The sequence below is a fragment of the Melanerpes formicivorus genome, unplaced genomic scaffold (assembly GCF_026170545.1).
Source record: "Melanerpes formicivorus ecotype bairdi unplaced genomic scaffold, bMelFor1.0.p_v2 SCAF_4, whole genome shotgun sequence".
Taxonomy (NCBI): Eukaryota; Metazoa; Chordata; class Aves; order Piciformes; family Picidae; genus Melanerpes; species Melanerpes formicivorus.
Window position 1 is genome coordinate 24,714,845 of NW_027142356.1, and position 18,201 is coordinate 24,733,045.

Sequence of the window (18,201 nt, forward strand, 5' to 3'; positions counted from 1 at the left end):
GCTGAGCGAGTGAGGGCTGGCAGGAGGCACCAGGAGGGGTCCTGCAGAAGTGTGTGCAGGTGAGGCTTCAGTCTTCTTTTGCCTCAGTCTTCACTGCTAAGCCTTCTGCTTAGGCCAGCTCCTTGAGGAGAAGCCATGCAGGAAAGTTCCATGAAGCTGATCAGAGAAGGACCTGGGAGTCCTGGTGGACAACAAGCTATCCATGGGACAGCAAAGTGCCCTTGTGGCCAAGAGGTCACATGGTATCCTGGGGTGCATTAAGAGGAGTGTGTCCAGCAGATCGAGGGAAGTTGTCCTCCTGCTGTACTCTGCCCTAGTGAGGCCACACCTGGAATACTGCATCCAGTTCTGGGCTCCCCAGTTCAAGAGGGACAGGGATCTACTTGAGAGAGTCCAATGAAAGGCTACAAGGATGATTAAGGGACTGGAGCATGTGCCCTGTGAGGAAAGGCAGAGACCTGGGGCTTTTTAGTCTGGAGAGGAGAAGACTGAGAGGGAATCTAATAAGTATATATAAATATATGAGGGCTGGGTGTGAGGAAGGAAGGGACAGCCTCTTCTCACTTGTGCCCTGAGATAGGACTAAGGGCAATGGTTGTAAACTACCTCACAGGAAGTTCCACCTCAACATGAGGAAGAACTTCACTGTAAGGGTCACAGAGCACTGGAACAGGCTCCCCAGAGAGGTTGTGGAGTCTCCTTCTCTGGAGACTTTCAAGACCCATCTGGAAGCATTCCTGTGTGACCTACACTAGATTCTATGGTCCTGCTCTGGCAGGGGGTTGGACTCAAAGACCTCCAGAGGTCTCTTCCAACCCCTAACATGCTGTGATCCTGCGACCACATAGGACCCACAGCGGGAGGTGGAGAAGATCCTGCAGTTTCTGGGCAAGGTGGTGTCAAAGGAGACAATGGAGAAGATCCTCCACCACACCTCCTTCCAGCAGATGAAGAAGAACCCTGCAACAAACTACGAGACCATGCCTGCTGCCCTGATGGACCACAGCCTCTCGCCCTTCCTCCGGAAAGGTGGGGTTCAGTCAGTGGTGGAGGGCTTGGGAGGGGTGTCCCTGGGCTGGATGGCAGTCCCCATCTGGGGCAAACATTTAGGGAGCGTCAGGATTTGTCCCTCTTGCTTTCTCACCCCCAGGGGTCTCTGGGGACTGGAAGAACTACTTCACCGTGGCCCAGAACGAGTGCTTTGACAAGCACTACCAGGAGCAAATGGCAGGCTCTGACCTCTGCTTCCAGATGGAGGTGTGAGGAGCTCATACCCCTTCCTGGGAGATCTTCGCTTCTCATTCACCCAGCAGCAGGGCTGGGTCTGGACAGTGTCCTCACAGTGATTTGCTCTTCCCCATGCAATAAACTCGATAACTGCCAGGCAAGCCATTGTCTTTGAGGTGTCCAAATCCTGGGCAGCAGCCAGAGGCACTCCTGTGCTCAGCAGGCAGTGGATCTTTAGCCAGTGGTGGTTGGGCATTGCCAGCGCAAGCGTCCTCCCAAAACCCCCTGCTGACCCCTGACACTTTGGACTGCCCCAGCCCCACCCTACCAAGGCTTCTGGAGGGAGCAAAGGTCAGAAAAGAGTGGAAAAAACCCAAAGGGATGGCAAAGCAACTGCTCCAGCGCAGCTCCTGCCTGCAGGTTGTGGCAGGTTTCTTGACAAAGCGGGTGGTGGCCAGGCTTGCCCCAGGCTCCCTGGCCCAGGTGGAGCTCCCCAGCTCATGCTTTGCAGAACAAAGGTGAAGGGCAACACCTCTCTGGCAACACTGCTGTCCCTGACTGGTGGGAGCTCACTCTGTAACCCCTGATCCAGCTGTGCTGAGCCTTTGCTCTGGACTGCCTGGAGCAAACCGATTCCCAACCCACTGAGGGGCAATGGTGTGCTTTGGACCCCCAAATTCCTCAGTTACATCCCATTTCCATCCTGTTCTTGAGTTTCCAAGACTGCAGCCTTTTGGCAGGGAGGTTGTCTTATCCCCAAAGAGATGCACCTTGGATTTGACTCCTCAAAACCAGGAGCTCTCCCATGGGAATAAGTCCTTCCCATACCTTTACTTCAATGCTGATGGTGATCTCCAGGCTTCCCCTCTCCTGGGCAAGGGTTTGCACACACATCCAGTTTTGCTGGTGTGTGCATGGATGGACAGGCAGGGAGAGCATGTCCTTGACTGCAAAACACCCCAGTATCTAACATGCCATGTCCCACATCACTGAGACCTTGATCCTGGGGCCAAGTCAAGGAGGTTTAGGTTGGAGATTAGGAGCAAATTCTTTGCTGCAAGAGTGGTCAGGCATTGGAACAGGCTGCCCGGGGAGGTGGTGGAGTCACCTGGAGGTGTTAAAAGAAGCATGTGGACGCAGCACTTGGGGACATGTTTTAATGGCCATGTCGGTGTTAGGTTGATGGTCTTGCCCAAAGATCCTAGAAGTCTTTTCCAACCAAAATAACTATGATTCTGTGACATAGCTCTCCCTGGCTGGCTGCCACCTCTCCTGCCCTCCTGGCTCCTGTTCATCCATTGGGGCAGGTAGGGAGGAGCATTATCACCAGTGGCGCCTTCAAACCATTATCCCTGAAAAGTCACCAGCTGCACCCGTGCTTTGCAACCCTGCAACGAAAGCCTGACCCCCACACCCCACTAGCAAGCCCCACGCTGCTGCAAGGAGCTGGGGACATGTGTAGGGGTGACCCTGTGTGGGGACAGGGTGATGTTACTCCCCACCCGGGAACGTGGATTAGGATATACCCCGTGTTTAGGGCGGGAGGAGGAAGCTGCGATTTCCTCCCTATTCCATCTGTGTGCTTTCCCGGGGGGTGCTGAACACCGCCCAGCTCATGACGGGTGCCTGGGAACTGTCCCAGCATGTGCTGCGTCCCCATCCCCGCTCGTCTCTTCCCTCTGCGGCCCCGGGACCTGCCGGCTCCGGCTGCTTCCCTAGCGATGCCCCTCCCCGGTACCCTGCACTCCCAGGAGCTTCCCCCAGCCGGTGCCTCCATCTTTCCCGCGGGGAGGGAACACAACAAATCCCGCCCCGGTGCCGGGGTCAAGCTGGAAGCGCTCTTTGATACTGGCCACGGCTCGGGTCCGAGCAGCAGGTAACGGTCCGAGCCCGGCCCCGGGCTGCCTCCGACCCGTATTCGGAGGGGCTGTAGTGCGGGGAGTGGAGGGTGGGGTGAGTTGTGGAGGCGGTCGGGTTCCCCGCAGGCCGCTGGGAGTAGCGTGCGAGTCCCAGATCCCTGCTCACGTCGCCTTCGAACCCTCAGGTAGCCTCCCCACAAAGCAGGGCTGCCCCATGCCAGCAGGGCGAGAAAAGCCGGGAGGCAGGCGGGGTCAGACAGCAGCCTGAAGCCCAGCCTGCAAAGCCCGCCCGGGTTTCTGCACCCAGGAGACGGCTGACAGCTTGGTATGGGCAGCTGCCCGCTGGCAGTGCTGACCTGAGAACCCTTCAGGTCTGGCTGTGACCCTTCCTATTCCCTGCACCACCAGGAAGCCTCCAAAATCCCAGTGGGAGGCAGGTGCCATCTCCTGGGATGCCATCAGGAAAGAGATGGCTGGGCTCAACAGGGATTTAGGGGAACCCAGGGGACAATGAGGTGGCCTCATGATCATAGAACAGAGCTTTAGTTGGAAAAGCCCTTTCAGATCATCCAGTCTAACCATTCTCTAACTCTACCAAGGCTGGTACTAAACCATGGCCCTCAGCACCACATTTCTGCCTCTTTGAAACACCTCCAGGGGTGGATGTTCAACCACCTCTCTGGGCAGCCTGTGCCAGCCTTTGAGAACCCTTTCAGCCAAGAAGTTCAACGTAAACCTCCCCTGGTGCAACTTGATACTCCCTGCTGCCAGCTACCACCACAGTGTGTCCCTCTCCATTCCCAGCAGGATGGCTGATCCGGACACCTACCTGCGGCAGCCCTGGCACACGGTGCATGGCATCCCCATGGTCAGTGCCTTTGCCCGTGACTGGGAGCGGATTGACACCTTCCAGAGCCGCCCTGAGGACATTGTGGTGGTCACCTTCCCCAAATCTGGTGAGCATCCCTGAGCACTGGAGAGGGGCCATGCTCAGGAAGGGAGGCAGCAGCCTCGTGCCTCTGGGCTGGCACCCAGGACATGGTGGAGGGTGAGCCTTTGGTGCTCACGATGGAGCTGGAGTCGAGACGGTGTCAGCTGGACACCCAGCCTCTCATCAGGCACCACCTGGGTTAGCGAGATCGTGGACATGATCCTGAAAGGCGGCGACTGTGAAAAATGCAAGCAGGATGCCATCGTCAACCGGGTGCCCATGTTGGAGTTTGCTGCCCCTGGGAAGCTGCCAGCAGGTAGCAGGATGGCAGGGGGTGGCAAGGGTGCTGGGTGGGGGGCAGGCATGGTTTTGGGGAGGGGCATCCCTCTGGCAGTGGGAGCGCTCCTGGAGGAAATTTGCTTAAAGGCACAGAGCAGCTGAAGGCCATGGCGTCTCCTCGCATCATCAAGACCCACATCCCAGCTTGCATCTTGCCCAAGTCCTTCTGGGAAAACCACTGTAAGGTAACAGGCTGGAAGGGACCCAGCAGAGACAAGGCAGGGACTTGCCCCACCAGGACTTTATGTCACTCAGCTCTCCACAGATGATCTACGTGGGGCGCAATGCCAAGGATGTGGCCGTCTCCTTCTACCACTTTGACCTGATGAACCAACTTCACCCACACCCTGGCACGTGGGCTGAGTACCTGGAGGAGTTCATGGCTGGCAGAGGTGGGATAGGGCACCCCTGCATTGGGGGGCGCTCTTTATCCCTCCTCCAGCCCCTGCACTGACACTCTTGTCCACTTTCTCCATGCAGTGGCGTATGGCTCCTGGTATGACCATGTCAAGGACTACTGGGAGCGGAGGAAGGATCATCCTATCCTTTACCTCTTCTATGAGGACTTGAAGGAGGTGAGGGAGCAAGGTGAAGGGTGGTGAGGGATTGGGGGATAGCAGGAGGGGTGAACATCAGGCTACGTCCCGCAGGACCTCCGCCGGGAGGTTGCCAAGGTGGCCCAGTTCCTGGGGCATCATCTGCCAGAGGCAGTGCTGGATGCCATTGTGTGGCACACCTCCTTTGAGGCCATGCGAGACAACCCCACCACCAACTACACCATGGTGCCCTCCCACATCATGGATCAGCGTGTCTCCCCCTTCATGCGCAAAGGTGAGTGGCTCTGGGGGGCTCCCAGAGCATCAACCGCCCTGGCCCCTGCTAAGCCTCATCTTGCTTGGCCCCAGGCACCACTGGAGACTGGAAGAACCACTTCACCGTGGCCCAGAGCGAGCGCTTCGACCAGGACTACGCACAGAAGATGTCAGGCACCGACCTGCGCTTCCGCACCCAGATCTGAGGAAGCTCTACAGGACACCCCCCCAAATCCAACCTGTGACAATGGCACTTCCACCACTCTGGAGAGAAATAAAATGTTCTTGCTGATCCCCCTGCCCTTGGCTGCTTACTACCCTGCACCTGCTCTGAGCCCAATCCCACTGTCCCCTGGGGCTACTGGTCCCTCCTTAGGTTGGGGACAAGCTGGCACCACCCCACATCCTCTTGGCTGCTCGGCACAGAGATTGTCTCTGGCAGCTTGGGGGACTGCAGAACATTTCTGCAAAGCTATGTGCAGGAAAGGTGCCAGGTGGGGGTACGAGGAGGTGGCCTAACTGTTCCCACGTGAGGTGACAGGGGCTGGGACCTGTGGGTGGGGAGCGGGGAGGTCAACGGGCACCGGCTTCTCCCTGCACTTGCTCCTCCTTCCCGGCAGCTGCAGCGCTGGCAAACATCGCTGCTATCGCCCTGCCTCTTCTCCTCCCTTTAAGAACGGCCGCGGCGCCCCACAGCTGCCGCTCTTCTTCCTCTGACACCCTCCGGTGTGGTCACCCTCTGGAACACCCTCCTGGCACAGAGCAGCAGGGCGTTAGGTGAGCTGGGTGCTGCGGGGTGCCCGGCGGGTGCCCTGCCCACCCTCACCCCTCGGGGCTGCGGGGTCCAGGACAGTGGGGTTAGAATACTTTGGGGCGCAGCCAGCACTCCTAAGCCTTCCCCTGGGCTGGGGATGTCTGTGATAAACCCAAGGATTTGGTTCCCCGCTCCCCTGGGTTGCTGAGGCAGGGGAAGAGGTGAGTGACCTGGGTGATGTGGGACCCTGCAGGCACCCCCAGCCCTCACTAAAGTGCAGGGTGCATTCCCACCCCCACAGAGGGCACCCCCATTCCCGACAGCAGGCACAGCGGCAGGGCTGTAGTGACCTGTGATCCCGGTGCTGGCAGTGGCACTGGTGCTCCTTGGACAGGAACGGTGCCAGGGCCGGCAGGGGCCGCGAGAGGTTGAGGGGGCTCCCCCTGCACAGACCAGACCCCTGCAGGTGTACTTGTCCACAACAGGATGGCCAATGCAGAAACCTACCTGCGGCAGCCATGTCACATAGTGCACGGTGTCCCCATAGTCAATGCCTTTGCCCACGGCTGGGAGCGGATTGACACCTTCCAGAGCCACCCTGAGGACATCGTGATCGTCACCTTCCCCAAATCTGGTGAGCACCCCTGAGCCCACCAGACATGGTGCTGCTGGGTGGGCCAGCAGAATGTACAGCTGGGACCAGCTGTCTGGGGGGTCACAGCACATTTAGGGTAGTTAGGACAGAGCTGTGTGGGATTTCCTTTCACCCCCATGGGCCTAGTCAAGGTCCAGGGGATTGTTGGTGCTGAGTCCCCCAGCACCACCCTGACCACCCTATGGTGGATTGCTTTCCTCAGGCACCACCTGGGTCTGTGAGATTGTGGACATGATCCTGCAAGGCGGTGACCCTGACAAGTGCCAGCGGGACACTATCACCAAGAGAGTGCCCATGCTGGAGTTCGCTGCACCTGGGGAGATGCCGGCAGGTAGTGGGGTGTGAGGCCTTGGCTATGGGCACCCCATGGGGGCGACTCTGCTAAGGACCTGCTAGGGACATGCTTTGGGGTCACCCAGGGACAGACTTGCTGGCCACCATGCCCTCACCCCGCGTGGTGAAGACTCACCTGCCTGCACACATCCTGCCCAAATCCTTCTGGGAGAACCGCTGCAAGGTAACCCTCAACCCCCATCTCTAGCTCATGGGGCATTGCAGCCCCCCTGTTCCCCTGAGGCAGGATCCCCCACTGCTTTTTCCAGCATCCTGCCTGGTGTTGGGAGCCCTAGGAGCTGGAGTGTCTCCCCTCTCTGGGGGCCCTGGGGGTGCCCCTCATACCGCATGGCTCCTCTGCAGATGATATACATGGGGCGCAATGCCAAGGATGTGGCTGTCTCCTTCTACCACTTTGACCTGATGAACAAGTTCCAGCAGCACCCTGGGACGTGGGCTGAGTACCTGGAGAAATTCATGGCTGGCAGAGGTGGGATAGAGCACTCCTGCATGGGGAGGAGCGGGGGGGGGGCGGGGAGGGGGGGCGCTCTTTATCCCTCCTCCAGCCCCTGCACTGACACTCTTGTCCACCTTCTCCATGCAGTGGCGTATGGCTCCTGGTATGACCATGTCAAGGACTACTGGGAGCGGAGGAAGGATCATCCTATCCTTTACCTCTTCTATGAGGACTTGAAGGAGGTGAGGGAGCAAGGTGAAGGGTGGTGAGGGATTGGGGGATAGCAGGAGGGGTGAACATCAGGCTATGTCCCGCAGGACCTCCGCCGGGAGGTTGCCAAGGTGGCCCAGTTCCTGGGGTATCATCTGCCAGAGGCAGTGCTGGATGCCATTGTGTGGCACACCTCCTTCGAGGCCATGCGAGACAACCCCACCACCAACTACACCATGGTGCCCTCCCACCTCATGGACCAGCGTGTCTCCCCCTTCATGCGCAAAGGTGAGTGGCTCTGGGGGGCTCCCAGAGCATCAACCGCCCTGGCCCCTGCTGAGCCTCATCTTGCTTGGCCCCAGGCACCACTGGAGACTGGAAGAACCACTTCACCGTGGCCCAGAGCGAGCGCTTCGACCAGGACTACGCACAGAAGATGTCAGGCACCGACCTGCGCTTCCGCACCCAGATCTGAGTCCGTGGTGTGGCGTGTCCCCCAGCACACCCCCACCGGTCCCCTCCAGCTCCAGCACTGTCACAGCTTTCCTGCATCTCACTGGTCTCCCTATGCCAGAAGGACTTTTGGAAAAATGAAGTTTTATTTCTTCATCTTGTTCCTCAGTGCACACTCATGTGAAGGTTCCTGCTTTGCTACAAGGCACTGCAGAGTTTCATCCCACTTTGGGCTGTCCCAGTTCCACACTGTCTGCCCAGGACAGGTGCAGGAGATGCCTCTGCAGCTCTTTTTTTGGGAAATAGAAATGCCAGCATGTGGTGCAGTATGAATAAAAATTGTTAGCAGCCTCCAGATGCACATCGCTACCATGGCCGGGGCTCACTCTGCACCCACCGCCTCCTGCCTCAGAAATTCCCTTGCTGATATCATGCCTTGGCTGGAGGCAGGACAGGGCTCATCACTGTGCCCCCTCTTGCTGCTGCAGCCATGTGGAAGAGATGACATAAGCAGAATGGGGACAAAACCAGCTCAGTGGTGGCTGGGAGATGGACGCAGCCTGGGGAACTTAGGAGCAATCCTTCCACCTAGGAGCAGCAAAGCTGGAGGTGAAAGGAAGATTGTTCTGGTAGTTTTTGTGCTGTTCTTCCCCCGAGGCAGGATGCTGTTAGGCTGTGCCAGTCTGTGCACCACCACATTGCCTGTCAGGTATGGCCGGTCCCCAATAGGGCAGAGGAAAGAGTTTTCATGGCTCATCTCCCTCCCATCATGGCCAGGAAATTCACAGTTAAAGGACAGACTGCAACTCCATGGCACCTAAAATCATTAAGGAAAGGACCTCTAAGATCACTAAGTCCAACCATCAACCCAACCCCACCATGCCCACTAAACCATGCCCCAAAGTGCCATCTCCACATGGGTTTTGGATGCTTCCAGAGATGGTGACTCCAACACCTCCCTAGGCAGCCTGTTCCAGTGCCTGACCTGCACGATATTGGTGCATTTAAAAGAGCTGGGTTTGTGTTGCACTCATCCAAGGAGAGGAAAATTTGAGGTAGACGGTTATTGGATCCTGGTCCCTCAGATGCTGTCCTCTCCTGCCCATGCTGTTTGGTACAAGAAAAAACTTGCCTGCAACCTGGAGCATCTCAGAAGGTGTGATTTATTTATTTTTTCTCAGGAGTGGGTGAAATAGACCAAGAGGTTAAAAAGCATCTGAGGACCTGGGAGACAGGGAAAGTGACAGGGATGCAGCCAGGCACAACCCAGGGCTGAGACAGGAGCTATGGGGTATAAGCCAGGTCTGCTGTGCTCCAGGGATGAGACATGGTCAGATGGGACCTGTCCAGGAACACAGGCAGTAAAACTGAGTTCAATACCATTGTTCAGCAAAATCCTTGGAATCTGGCTATCAGGCACCACAAACCCAAGCAAAGCAGGGTAGGTGCCACATCAGAGATAGGTCTTACCTACCCGGATGAGTGAGGAGAAAATGAGGAGAAAGAGAGAAGAGCCAGAACTGTGATCCCTCATTAGAAAAGAAGTGTTACTTGAAGTCATAAAAAATAATTGCAGATGGTTTTTGGGTCTCTCAGGTGCGGGGAGCTTCTCTGTGTTGTGTGATGCAGTTTGTCTGTCGCATGGTCGCGGTGATTTGTTACAGAATGATGTGGCAGGCTCTGAATCTCATTGTCTCCTCTTACTCTGCTCTCCCAGTACGCTCCAAATCAAGCCAGAAATGCCAGAAGAGGCAGGAATAGGTGACCAGGAAGCACTTCTGTCAGACAGAGAAGATGCTGTGTAGGAAAGCAGCTCCTGAGCCAGGCGTGCTTTCCTCTGTCTGGTCACTCTGTAGTTCTTACCTTCTACAAACCTGCCTTTGAAACCTTGACTTTAGTGATATCCACCAAATCCCATAGCCCCATAACTTGCTTTTTTTTCTTTTTCTTTGTATTTTGTGTGTGTGTTGTTTTTTCTTGTTGTTGGCCTTTGTTGTTGTTTAAGTCCCTCACTTCCTGCACTGAGAGCCTACTGGCAATTCATCTGCACTGATCCAACCTGTCCTTTGGGACTTTACAGGTTTTCCTCATAACACAGCCTTCCCCAGCTCTGTATTTTTAGGCTGAAGGCATCTGAGTCTATTCAGGTGCTGTATTTCCTCTGCTGCTTTATCTCTCAGCCCCTTGACATCCTGACATCTTGCTATAGGGATTTCCTTTTATTCTGACTCCTGCTGTTGTGACTCAGCGGCACCAGCATGTGTTTTGTCCCTGCTCCTCTTGCCAAAGACTACTCCTCTCTTAAAGCCGGCAATTTGTTCTGCTGCAGTTTGATTCAGGCATTTTCTTCCCTCCCTAGATGCCTCACATGCCTGTTTGTTGCTGCTTTAGTACATAGCCAGGCCTTCCAATTGCTCCTGCTTTGCTCCTTAGATGTTCCCATTTGTGTGGAAGCATAAAGCTTTGTTTTCTGTTTCCACATAGGACATCTGGTCTTAGGACTCCCTAACAATGCCTCTTTCCTCTCCATAATTCAGATAGCAGCTCCTGTGATATGCACAGGGGCATCAAACACGTCAAGAGGAGCTTTCCTTCACTGCCCATCAAACACTCCAAGAAGTGCTTTCTTTGACTGCACTCCATAAGAAGCAGCTTTTTTTTGTGTTTACCTTTCTAGTCCCTGGAGTCAAAGAGCAAGCCTGAGAGCACCTGCCCTCACTGCTGTAGATATGGTGCTTATTGCCTGGACATGTTCCTTTGTGACTTGTCCTAGGTGACCCTACTTTAGCAGGGAGGGATGAACTTGATGACCTTCAGAGGTCTCTTCTAGCCCCTACCATTCTGTGATTCTCTGTGAAGAGATGCAATACAACCAGCTAGGGGAGGCTAAGATGCTGTACTCTAGAAGTTTTGTGTAGACCCGAACTGCTAAGACCCCTGAAAAGAAAGGAGCATCTGGTTTGGAGGCCAAAAAAGAGGTTGCAGAAGTAACTTTGCCCTCAAAAGCATTATCTAGCAAATCAGGGCATGGTGAGTGCAGCTCCCTTGTAAACACCCTTGTAAAACCAGGACTTTGAATCACTTGATATGAAGGCAGTGCATCTCTTCCTACTGCTTGTCAATGCCAAGGTGGACCCATGGCAGGTGAAAGCCTCAGTGAGGATGGAGAAGCCTTCCTCCTCTCACCCAAATTCAGACACCTAGAGGAGGAGACAGGGAGTGAACCCCACAGAAGGGTTTCCCTGCTGGCTTAGAGGAAGGAGCTCTAAGTCCTTGATGCTTACAGTAAGTGGCACACTCCCTGCATAAATCCGGACACCCAAGATGATGACATCCAAAGCAAAGAACATTCCTCCCTATTACTCTTCCAGCCTCAAAACACCCCAGTTGCAGGATATAGCAGCCCCAGCTAAAACCCCACTCCTGCCTGCAGAGCAAAGAGGAGGGAAGACAACCCTATCCTGGTGAAATAGCCCTGGGGATGAATTGTCATGACTTCCAGTTACAAAGTAAAGGCCAAGGCCTTCCTGATATGATTTCCTGGGAGAAGAGAGAGTGCCTCTATTTGCCTCCCAGACAGGGCTGCAGAGGCAATCCTCCACACTCCATGCAGCAGCAGGTGAGGTGCTCCCCTCTGCATCCCAAACTGAGCTGCAAAGGATCAGCTCCAAACGTGCAGCAGCAGAGGAACAGCAACCCCTGCTTTCCCTGCAAGCTGCAGCACAAGAGGAGTAATGGCCACAGGCAGTGCTGGCAGGGAGGATGCTTCTGAGGATACGTGACAAGGCTGAAGTGCAGACTTCCCACATGGATACAGCTCCAGGGCGTAAGTGGAATGTACTGAGGCAAAGGTACAAAACCCATGCTAGCAGCTTCCAGTGTCAAACAGCAAATCTTTGCTCCTGCGAGACATAGATGTGGCTCAGCAGCTTGAGCAGGCTGCATCCTAGTAGAATAGAATAGAATAGAATAGAATAGAATAGAATAGAATAGAATAGAATAGAATAGACCAGGTTGGAAGAGACCTTCAAGATCATCACATCCAACCTATCATCCAACACCACCTAATCAACTAAACCATGCAACCAAGCACCCTGTCAAGTCTCCTCCTGAACACCTCCAGTGATGGTGACTCCACCACCTCCCCGGGCAGCCCATTCCAATGGGCAATCACTCTCTCTGTGTAAAACTTCCTCCTGACCTCCAGCCTGAACCTCCCCTGGCACAGCCTGAGACCGTGTCCTCTTGTTCTGGTGCTGGCTGCCTGGGAGAAGAGACCAACCTCTGCCTGTTTACAACCTCCCTTCAGGTAGTTGTAGAGAGCAATAAGGTCACCCCTGAGTCTCCTCTTCTCCAGGCTAAGCAGCCCCAGCTCCCTCAGCCTCTCCTCATAGGGCTTGTGTTCCAAACCCCTCACCAACTTCGTTGCCCTTCTCTGGACTTGTTCCAGCAAGTCAACCTCCTTCCTAAACTGAGGGGCCCAGAACTGGACACAGTACTCGAGGTGTGGCCTAACCAGTGCAGTGTACAGGGGCAGAATGACCTCCCTGCTCCTGCTGGCCACACTGTTCTTGATGCAGGCCAGGATGCCATTGGCCCTCCTGGCCGCGTGGGCACACTGCAGGCTCATGTTCAGCCTGCCATCGACCAGCACCCCCAGGTCCCTCTCTGCCTGGCTGCTCTCCAGCCACTCTGACCCCAGCCTGTAGCACTGCATGGGGTTGTTGAGGCCGATGTGCAGAACCCGGCACTTGGATGTGTTAAATCTCATGCCGTTGGACTCTGCCCATCTGTCCAGCCTGTCGAGGTCTCTCTGCAGAGCCTCTCTACCCTCCAGCAGATCAACTCCTGTCCCCAGCTTGGTGTCGTCAGCAAATTTACTGATGATGGACTCAATGCCCTCATCCAGATCATCAATAAAGATATTAAAGAGAAGAACAACTTGTTCCTGATGCTGGAAAACTGTGTCCAGTTCTGGGCTCCAAAGGGCTGTGTAGATGGTTAGGGGACTAGAACTTTCTGTGAGGAAAGGCTGAGGGACTTGGGGCTTTTCAGCCTGGAGAAGACTGAGGGGGCATCTCATCAATGGTGATCAATGCTTAAAGGGTGGGTGTCAGGAGGATTAGATCAGGCTTTGTTCAGTGGTGCCCAGTGACAGGACAAGGGGTAACAGGCACAAACTACAAGATAAGAAGTTTCATCTAAACACAAGGAGGAACTTCTTAAGTGATGGAACACTGGAACAGGACGCCCAGAGAGGCAGTGAAATCTCCATCTCTGGAGTCATTTCAAAACTGCCTAGATGCATTCCTGCATGACCTGATCTGGGTGAACCTTCTCTGGCAGGGGGGTTAGAGCTGATACTAAAGATGTACCTTTCAGTTTAGCTTCTGTCAGAGCTAGTAACACACAAATGCATTGTAGCATGTACAGCTTGGCCTGGACCTTCTCCCATTCGTCTTTCTTTATTGGCATGCAGAATGAGAATGGCTCCACTACAAGCCCCCCAGGGTCTACACATTCACATGCCATAATGCCCCTGCAGCACTGCAACAGCAGTGAAGAGAGTTCATAAAATCTTAAATGGAATTAATACCAAAAGGAGGCTGAGGGGAGACCTTCCTGCTCTCTACAGCTCCCTGAGCAGAGGTTGGAGCCAAGGGGGTGTTATTCTCAAGTGACAGAAAAAGAGGAAACGGCCTCAAGTTGTAACAGGGGAGGTTTAGGAAAAGGTTCGGAAAAAGTTCTTGACTGAAAGGGTTCTCAAAGACTGGCATGGGCTGCCCAGGAAGGTGGTCGAATCCCCATCCCTGGAGGCATTTCCCAGAGGCAGAGATGTAGTGCTGAGGGCCGTGGTTTAGCACCAGCCTTGGTAGAGTTAGAAAATGGTTGGACTGAATGATCCAAAAGGGCCTTTCCAGCCAAAACAGTTCTGTGATTCTAGGATTCTAAGTTAAAACTTATTAAGGTAGTCTGTGGGGATTTTGTCCTACAGCTGCAAGGTAGATGTGTAAAGTCATTCAAAGTGGTTCTCCTCCCCCTCTATTCTATCCTAGTGAGACCTTGAGTACTGTGTCCCCTTCTGGGCTCTCCAGTTCAAGAGGGACAGAGATATACTGGAGAGAGTCCAAGGCAGGCTACAAGGATGAGGGACTGGAACATCTGTCTGATGAGGAAAGGCTGAGAGACCTGGGGCTGTTTAGCCTGGAGACAAGAAGACTAACAGAGGATCTTATCAATGTCTACAAATATCTGAAGGGTGGGTGTCAAGAAGAAGGGGCCTGGCTCTTCTCAGTGGTGTCCTGTGATAGTACAAGGGGCAATGGGCTCACAGTGGAACCAAGGAAGTTCCACCTCAACAAATGTCTTTGGTGTAAGGGTGCCAGAGCCCTGGAGCAGACTGCCCAGAGAGGTTGTGAAGTCTTCTTCTCTTGACTGCATGTATTCCTGTGTGGCCTGCCCTAGGTGACCCTACTCTAGCAGGGAGGTTGGACTTGATGATCTCTGGAGGTCCGTTCCAATCCCTACCATTCTGTGACTCCGTGAAAGGTAGAATTCAGCTGAGAAAGGTAATCAGTGGTAAGGCTGTTTCAGCACATGAAGTTTTGCTGGAGTTCTCTTACTACCCCTGGGGACTCCAAGGGGGCAGAGCCTTTACTGAGCCCATGTTCCTTTGAGGAACTGATCAATCCCCTCACTTTTCTCTGTGCTCAGGGACAAGCCAGCCTTGACATTTTCCCCATCCAGGCTTCCCCTCCCAACCCCTGCAGAAAAATGACGGTCAGGACTTTCAAGTCTGCTTTTCATCGAGAAGCTGTTTTGTTGCAACAAGAGAAAGGAGTCATTTAGTGCTGCTCTGGGCACAAGCCTCCTTTTTCTCCCCTGAGCACTGGATTTGTGAGGTGCTGGCTGGCATCAGTGTTTTGCAGAAATAAAGGTGGCCTGCCTGGCATAACCCCCCTTCAGTGAAGCGCTGAAGGGACCCGTATGTGGAAAACACTGCTGTGTTGTGTAACTCTTGCATAACTGGCCTTCACCCCACAAAGCCTGCTGTTATTTAACAAGGCTGGAGATTGCGTCAGTGTCTGCAGCCCTTCTACTTAGTAATGCTAGATGTGTGAGATACGGACACTTAACACCAGCTACTCTCTTCAGCCCTACTCTTCTCTCATTTTCTGGATTTTGTCTTTTAATCCTCTCAAAGTGTTTGTTTTCTCTGCGTTACAAGGAATCTGAGTAGTGTCTTTAGAGGCTGGCCATGGAAACCAGACCTATGTAACCCTCTGGTTTCCCTAGCATAGCTCTCATTTGCTTGTGGAGAGATTAAGGAGGGGCTAGAAATGAAATTCAAGTTCCCATCTGCCCTAGCCCTCGTGAATATGGCCTTTCAATAGCTGCTTTAGATTTTTCTTACAGCACTTTCCCAAATAAGCCAAATTAGCCTGGAAAAACATACTATCCTGAGCACCAAGGTCTATGGAGAGATCATAGGAGCTGTAAGGACAAATTGGTGTTGCAAGATGCTGTCAAAATTGCCTTCAATTCTGAAGGTTTAGGAAAAGTTGTGCCGAACATTATGGGCAATATTTAAAAACTATGGAGGTACTTATTTGAGATTCCTGTATTGTCAGGTCACAAATAACTGCCTTGATCTCCAGCATCAAGGGCCACACACCCAGCAAAGGTAACACACCAACATTTGAAAGACACTGTGAATAAACCACAATATTTCCTCTTTGCTTTTGCAGGCAGTTTATAAACAAGCCTGTTGCTTAACAAATAATTGTGTTTAACCAGCTGGGACCCTACAGGGTGTGAAAAAAATCTTTCCCTCAGTCAAACACTGTGTTTCTGGGCTACAGGATGCAAAGCCCTTCTGCAAATCTGTAATAACATTGTAATGTACCCCAGCCATTGGGAAGGCCACCTCAGCTGTTAAATAAATGACTGGAGCACAACAAAGCAACAGGTAATCCCTCAACACAAGCCTTGTGGTGAGCATCCCAGGTTGTATTACCTGCCCCTTTTGGAAAGCCCAGTTCAGAGGGTAGCTTACTTAAGCTCCTTCTGCTCAGCACCCAGCCCCACCAGAGGAGCCCAGGCACTGAGGAGGTGAGCAGCAAGGCACAGGAGCAAACTGATGTAGCAAGCTGTACCTCACAGCTCTGAGCACACCACTTGTGTGCATTGGAAGACTCAACCAGGTAAGAGCTTTCTGCTGGATGGCATCCATCCCTCAGGCTGTGTTTGATTGACCCTATCCTGTGCAGGAGGTTTAGATGTTATTTTGGCTCCTGGTGGACAAGAGCTTCTTCCAGGATGTAGTGCCTTATGTTCAAGTGCTGACCTTCCAAGTGAGAGCCGCCACAGAAGATATGGGGTTTGGCTTGAGAACAACCTTTAAGGGCCAAGAGAGCCCCAGACCCATGTTTAGACTCTTGAATGAAGGCCACAACACAACCAGGCTACTGCTGATGTGCCCCAGAGAGTAGTAATGAGCTCCCTGTGTGAAGAGCTCCCCGGGAGCAGTTGGAAACCACCTGCCATAAATCAGAACAAATGACCTTATTGGCATTGCCACCACCTAAATGAAGGACTGGCTTCCCTCTCTCAGCAAGGGAAACAGCAGCACTTGCCACACCTCACCCTGAGAAAGGATGCTGCTTTAAATTTAGCCACTGAAACATACCCTGTGGCCTCTCCTTCCTTGCCCTGACTCTGGCATTGGTAGTTTGTGGGAGCAGTGCAATGAGCTCTTTGAGGCTCAGAGCTGGCATCCAGGGGAATGGCTCACTTGCAGTTTCTTCCTCTGTAAAGATGCACCAAGGTGAGTTAATGGTGAAGCCTGAAGATGCAGCAGCTCTCCTCAGGAGCTGGGGCATGACTACTAGCAATTCACATTATTTACAAGGAGGAATGTGTCTGTGGAAGGATTGAAGGGGGTTAAGGATGCCTATGGTATAGTTCACCACTGCCAGTTCTGTCACAGGTGTTCTTCTACTTTGTGTTACCCAGGGCTTTTTTCTCAAGTCCAGCAATATCTTCAGGCAAGCACTTGCAGTGGCACTGCTGCCTGTCAGATAAGCAATCCTCTGTGCTGCTCTGAAAAGAAAGGTGGAAAACAAGAGAAATGCATCTTTAAGTACAGCTAGGTTTGCTGTCACAAGTAACAGGCATTCTGAAGACAGATGTTGTCACTCATTCTTCACCAAATCTCAGTGTTTCTCCAGTGCTGGCTGACAGCAGTGCCACTTATTTGATAATACTTTCAGTAAGTCTTCCAGCATTTACTGATACAGTGATGACACAGCTGGAAGAGATCCCCTGTTATTTCACTATTTCACAGACAGTTGGAAGAGACCCCTTGTTGTTTCACAGTAAGGATTCCTCAGGAAAAACTTCCAAAGGACTAAATTCTTGTGCAAAGGGAGTAGTTTGAAGGTGGACTTTTTATAGTCATCTGGCCTGCATCAGAAATAGTGTGGTCAGCAGGAGCAGGGAAGTCATTGTGCCCCTGTACTCAGCACTGGTCAGGCCACACCTTGAGTACTGTGTCCAGTTCTGGGTCCTCAGTTTAAGAAGGACATTGAGACACTTGAACGTGTCCAGAGAAGGGCAATGAGGCTGGTGAGAGGCCTTGAGCACAAGCCCTATGAGGAGAGGCTGAGGGAGCTGGGGTGGTTTAGCCTGGAGAAGAGGAGGCTCAGGGGAGACCTTATTGCTGTCTACAACTACCTGAAAGGAGGTTGTAGCCAGGTGGGGGTTGGTCTCTTCTCCCAGGCAACCAGCACTAGAACAAGAGGACACAGTCTCAAACAATGCCAGGGGAAGTTTAGGCTTGAGGTGAGGAGAAAGTTCTTCAGAGAGTTGTTTGCCATTGGAATGTGCTGCCCAGGGAGGTGGCGGAGTCACCATCACTGGAGGTGTTCAAGAGGGGACTGGGCGTGGCACTTGGTGCCATGTTTTAGCAGTCATGAGGTGTTGGGTGACAGGTTGGACTTGATGATTTTTGAGGTCTTTTCCAACCTTATTGATTCTATGATTCTATGATTGTTGCCACCCTGCTAACCAGGGAAAGGAGCTTTCTCAGGTGGAAGCTAGCAGAGTAGAAGGCAGAAAGGGAAAAATAAGTCACCAGACATTCTTTCCTATCTTTTCAGACCTGAGACCA

The 18,201-nt window shown here is 53.3% G+C and overlaps 2 protein-coding genes across 4 annotated transcripts; both read left to right on the top strand.

The window, feature by feature from the left end:
* The first annotated feature begins 839 nt into the window (after positions 1-839).
* LOC137440790 (sulfotransferase 1B1-like) lies at positions 840-5,460 on the top strand. 3 transcript variants are annotated; one of them, XM_068137366.1, is made up of 8 exons: positions 840-1,029; positions 3,894-4,042; positions 4,205-4,333; positions 4,444-4,541; positions 4,622-4,748; positions 4,837-4,931; positions 5,007-5,187; positions 5,262-5,460. In XM_068137366.1, the coding sequence occupies exons 2-8, from the start codon at positions 3,895-3,897 to the stop codon at positions 5,372-5,374; spliced, it is 891 nt and encodes a 296-aa protein (XP_067993467.1). In that variant the 5' UTR covers positions 840-1,029; position 3,894; the 3' UTR covers positions 5,375-5,460. The 3 variants fall into 3 exon arrangements, with proteins under 3 accessions (XP_067993467.1, XP_067993465.1, XP_067993466.1); XM_068137364.1 differs by lacking the exon at positions 840-1,029 and adding an exon at positions 2,832-3,103 and having other exon boundaries at positions 3,891-4,042; XM_068137365.1 differs by lacking the exon at positions 840-1,029 and adding an exon at positions 2,832-3,103.
* A 379-nt stretch (positions 5,461-5,839) lies between these two features.
* On the top strand, positions 5,840-8,383 carry LOC137440791 (sulfotransferase 1B1-like). Its single transcript, XM_068137367.1, has 8 exons — positions 5,840-5,945; positions 6,408-6,556; positions 6,780-6,908; positions 6,997-7,094; positions 7,274-7,400; positions 7,515-7,609; positions 7,685-7,865; positions 7,940-8,383. The coding sequence occupies exons 2-8, from the start codon at positions 6,409-6,411 to the stop codon at positions 8,050-8,052; spliced, it is 891 nt and encodes a 296-aa protein (XP_067993468.1). The 5' UTR covers positions 5,840-5,945; position 6,408; the 3' UTR covers positions 8,053-8,383.
* The last annotated feature ends 9,818 nt before the right edge of the window (positions 8,384-18,201 follow it).

Excerpts from the sequence above, each read along its gene's own strand:
- LOC137440791 (XM_068137367.1), top strand. The coding sequence starts at position 6,409 with ATGGCCAATGCAGAAACCTACCTGCGGCAGCCATGTCACATAGTGCAC. Across the intron at positions 6,909-6,996 it reads ACCTGGGGAGATGCCGGCAG|GGACAGACTTGCTGGCCACC; the intron begins GTAGTGGGGTGT and ends GGGGTCACCCAG. Across the intron at positions 7,866-7,939 it reads CTCCCCCTTCATGCGCAAAG|GCACCACTGGAGACTGGAAG; the intron begins GTGAGTGGCTCT and ends GCTTGGCCCCAG.
- LOC137440790 (XM_068137364.1), top strand. The coding sequence starts at position 2,871 with ATGTGCTGCGTCCCCATCCCCGCTCGTCTCTTCCCTCTGCGGCCCCGG. Across the intron at positions 4,749-4,836 it reads GGAGTTCATGGCTGGCAGAG|TGGCGTATGGCTCCTGGTAT; the intron begins GTGGGATAGGGC and ends TTCTCCATGCAG. Across the intron at positions 5,188-5,261 it reads CTCCCCCTTCATGCGCAAAG|GCACCACTGGAGACTGGAAG; the intron begins GTGAGTGGCTCT and ends GCTTGGCCCCAG.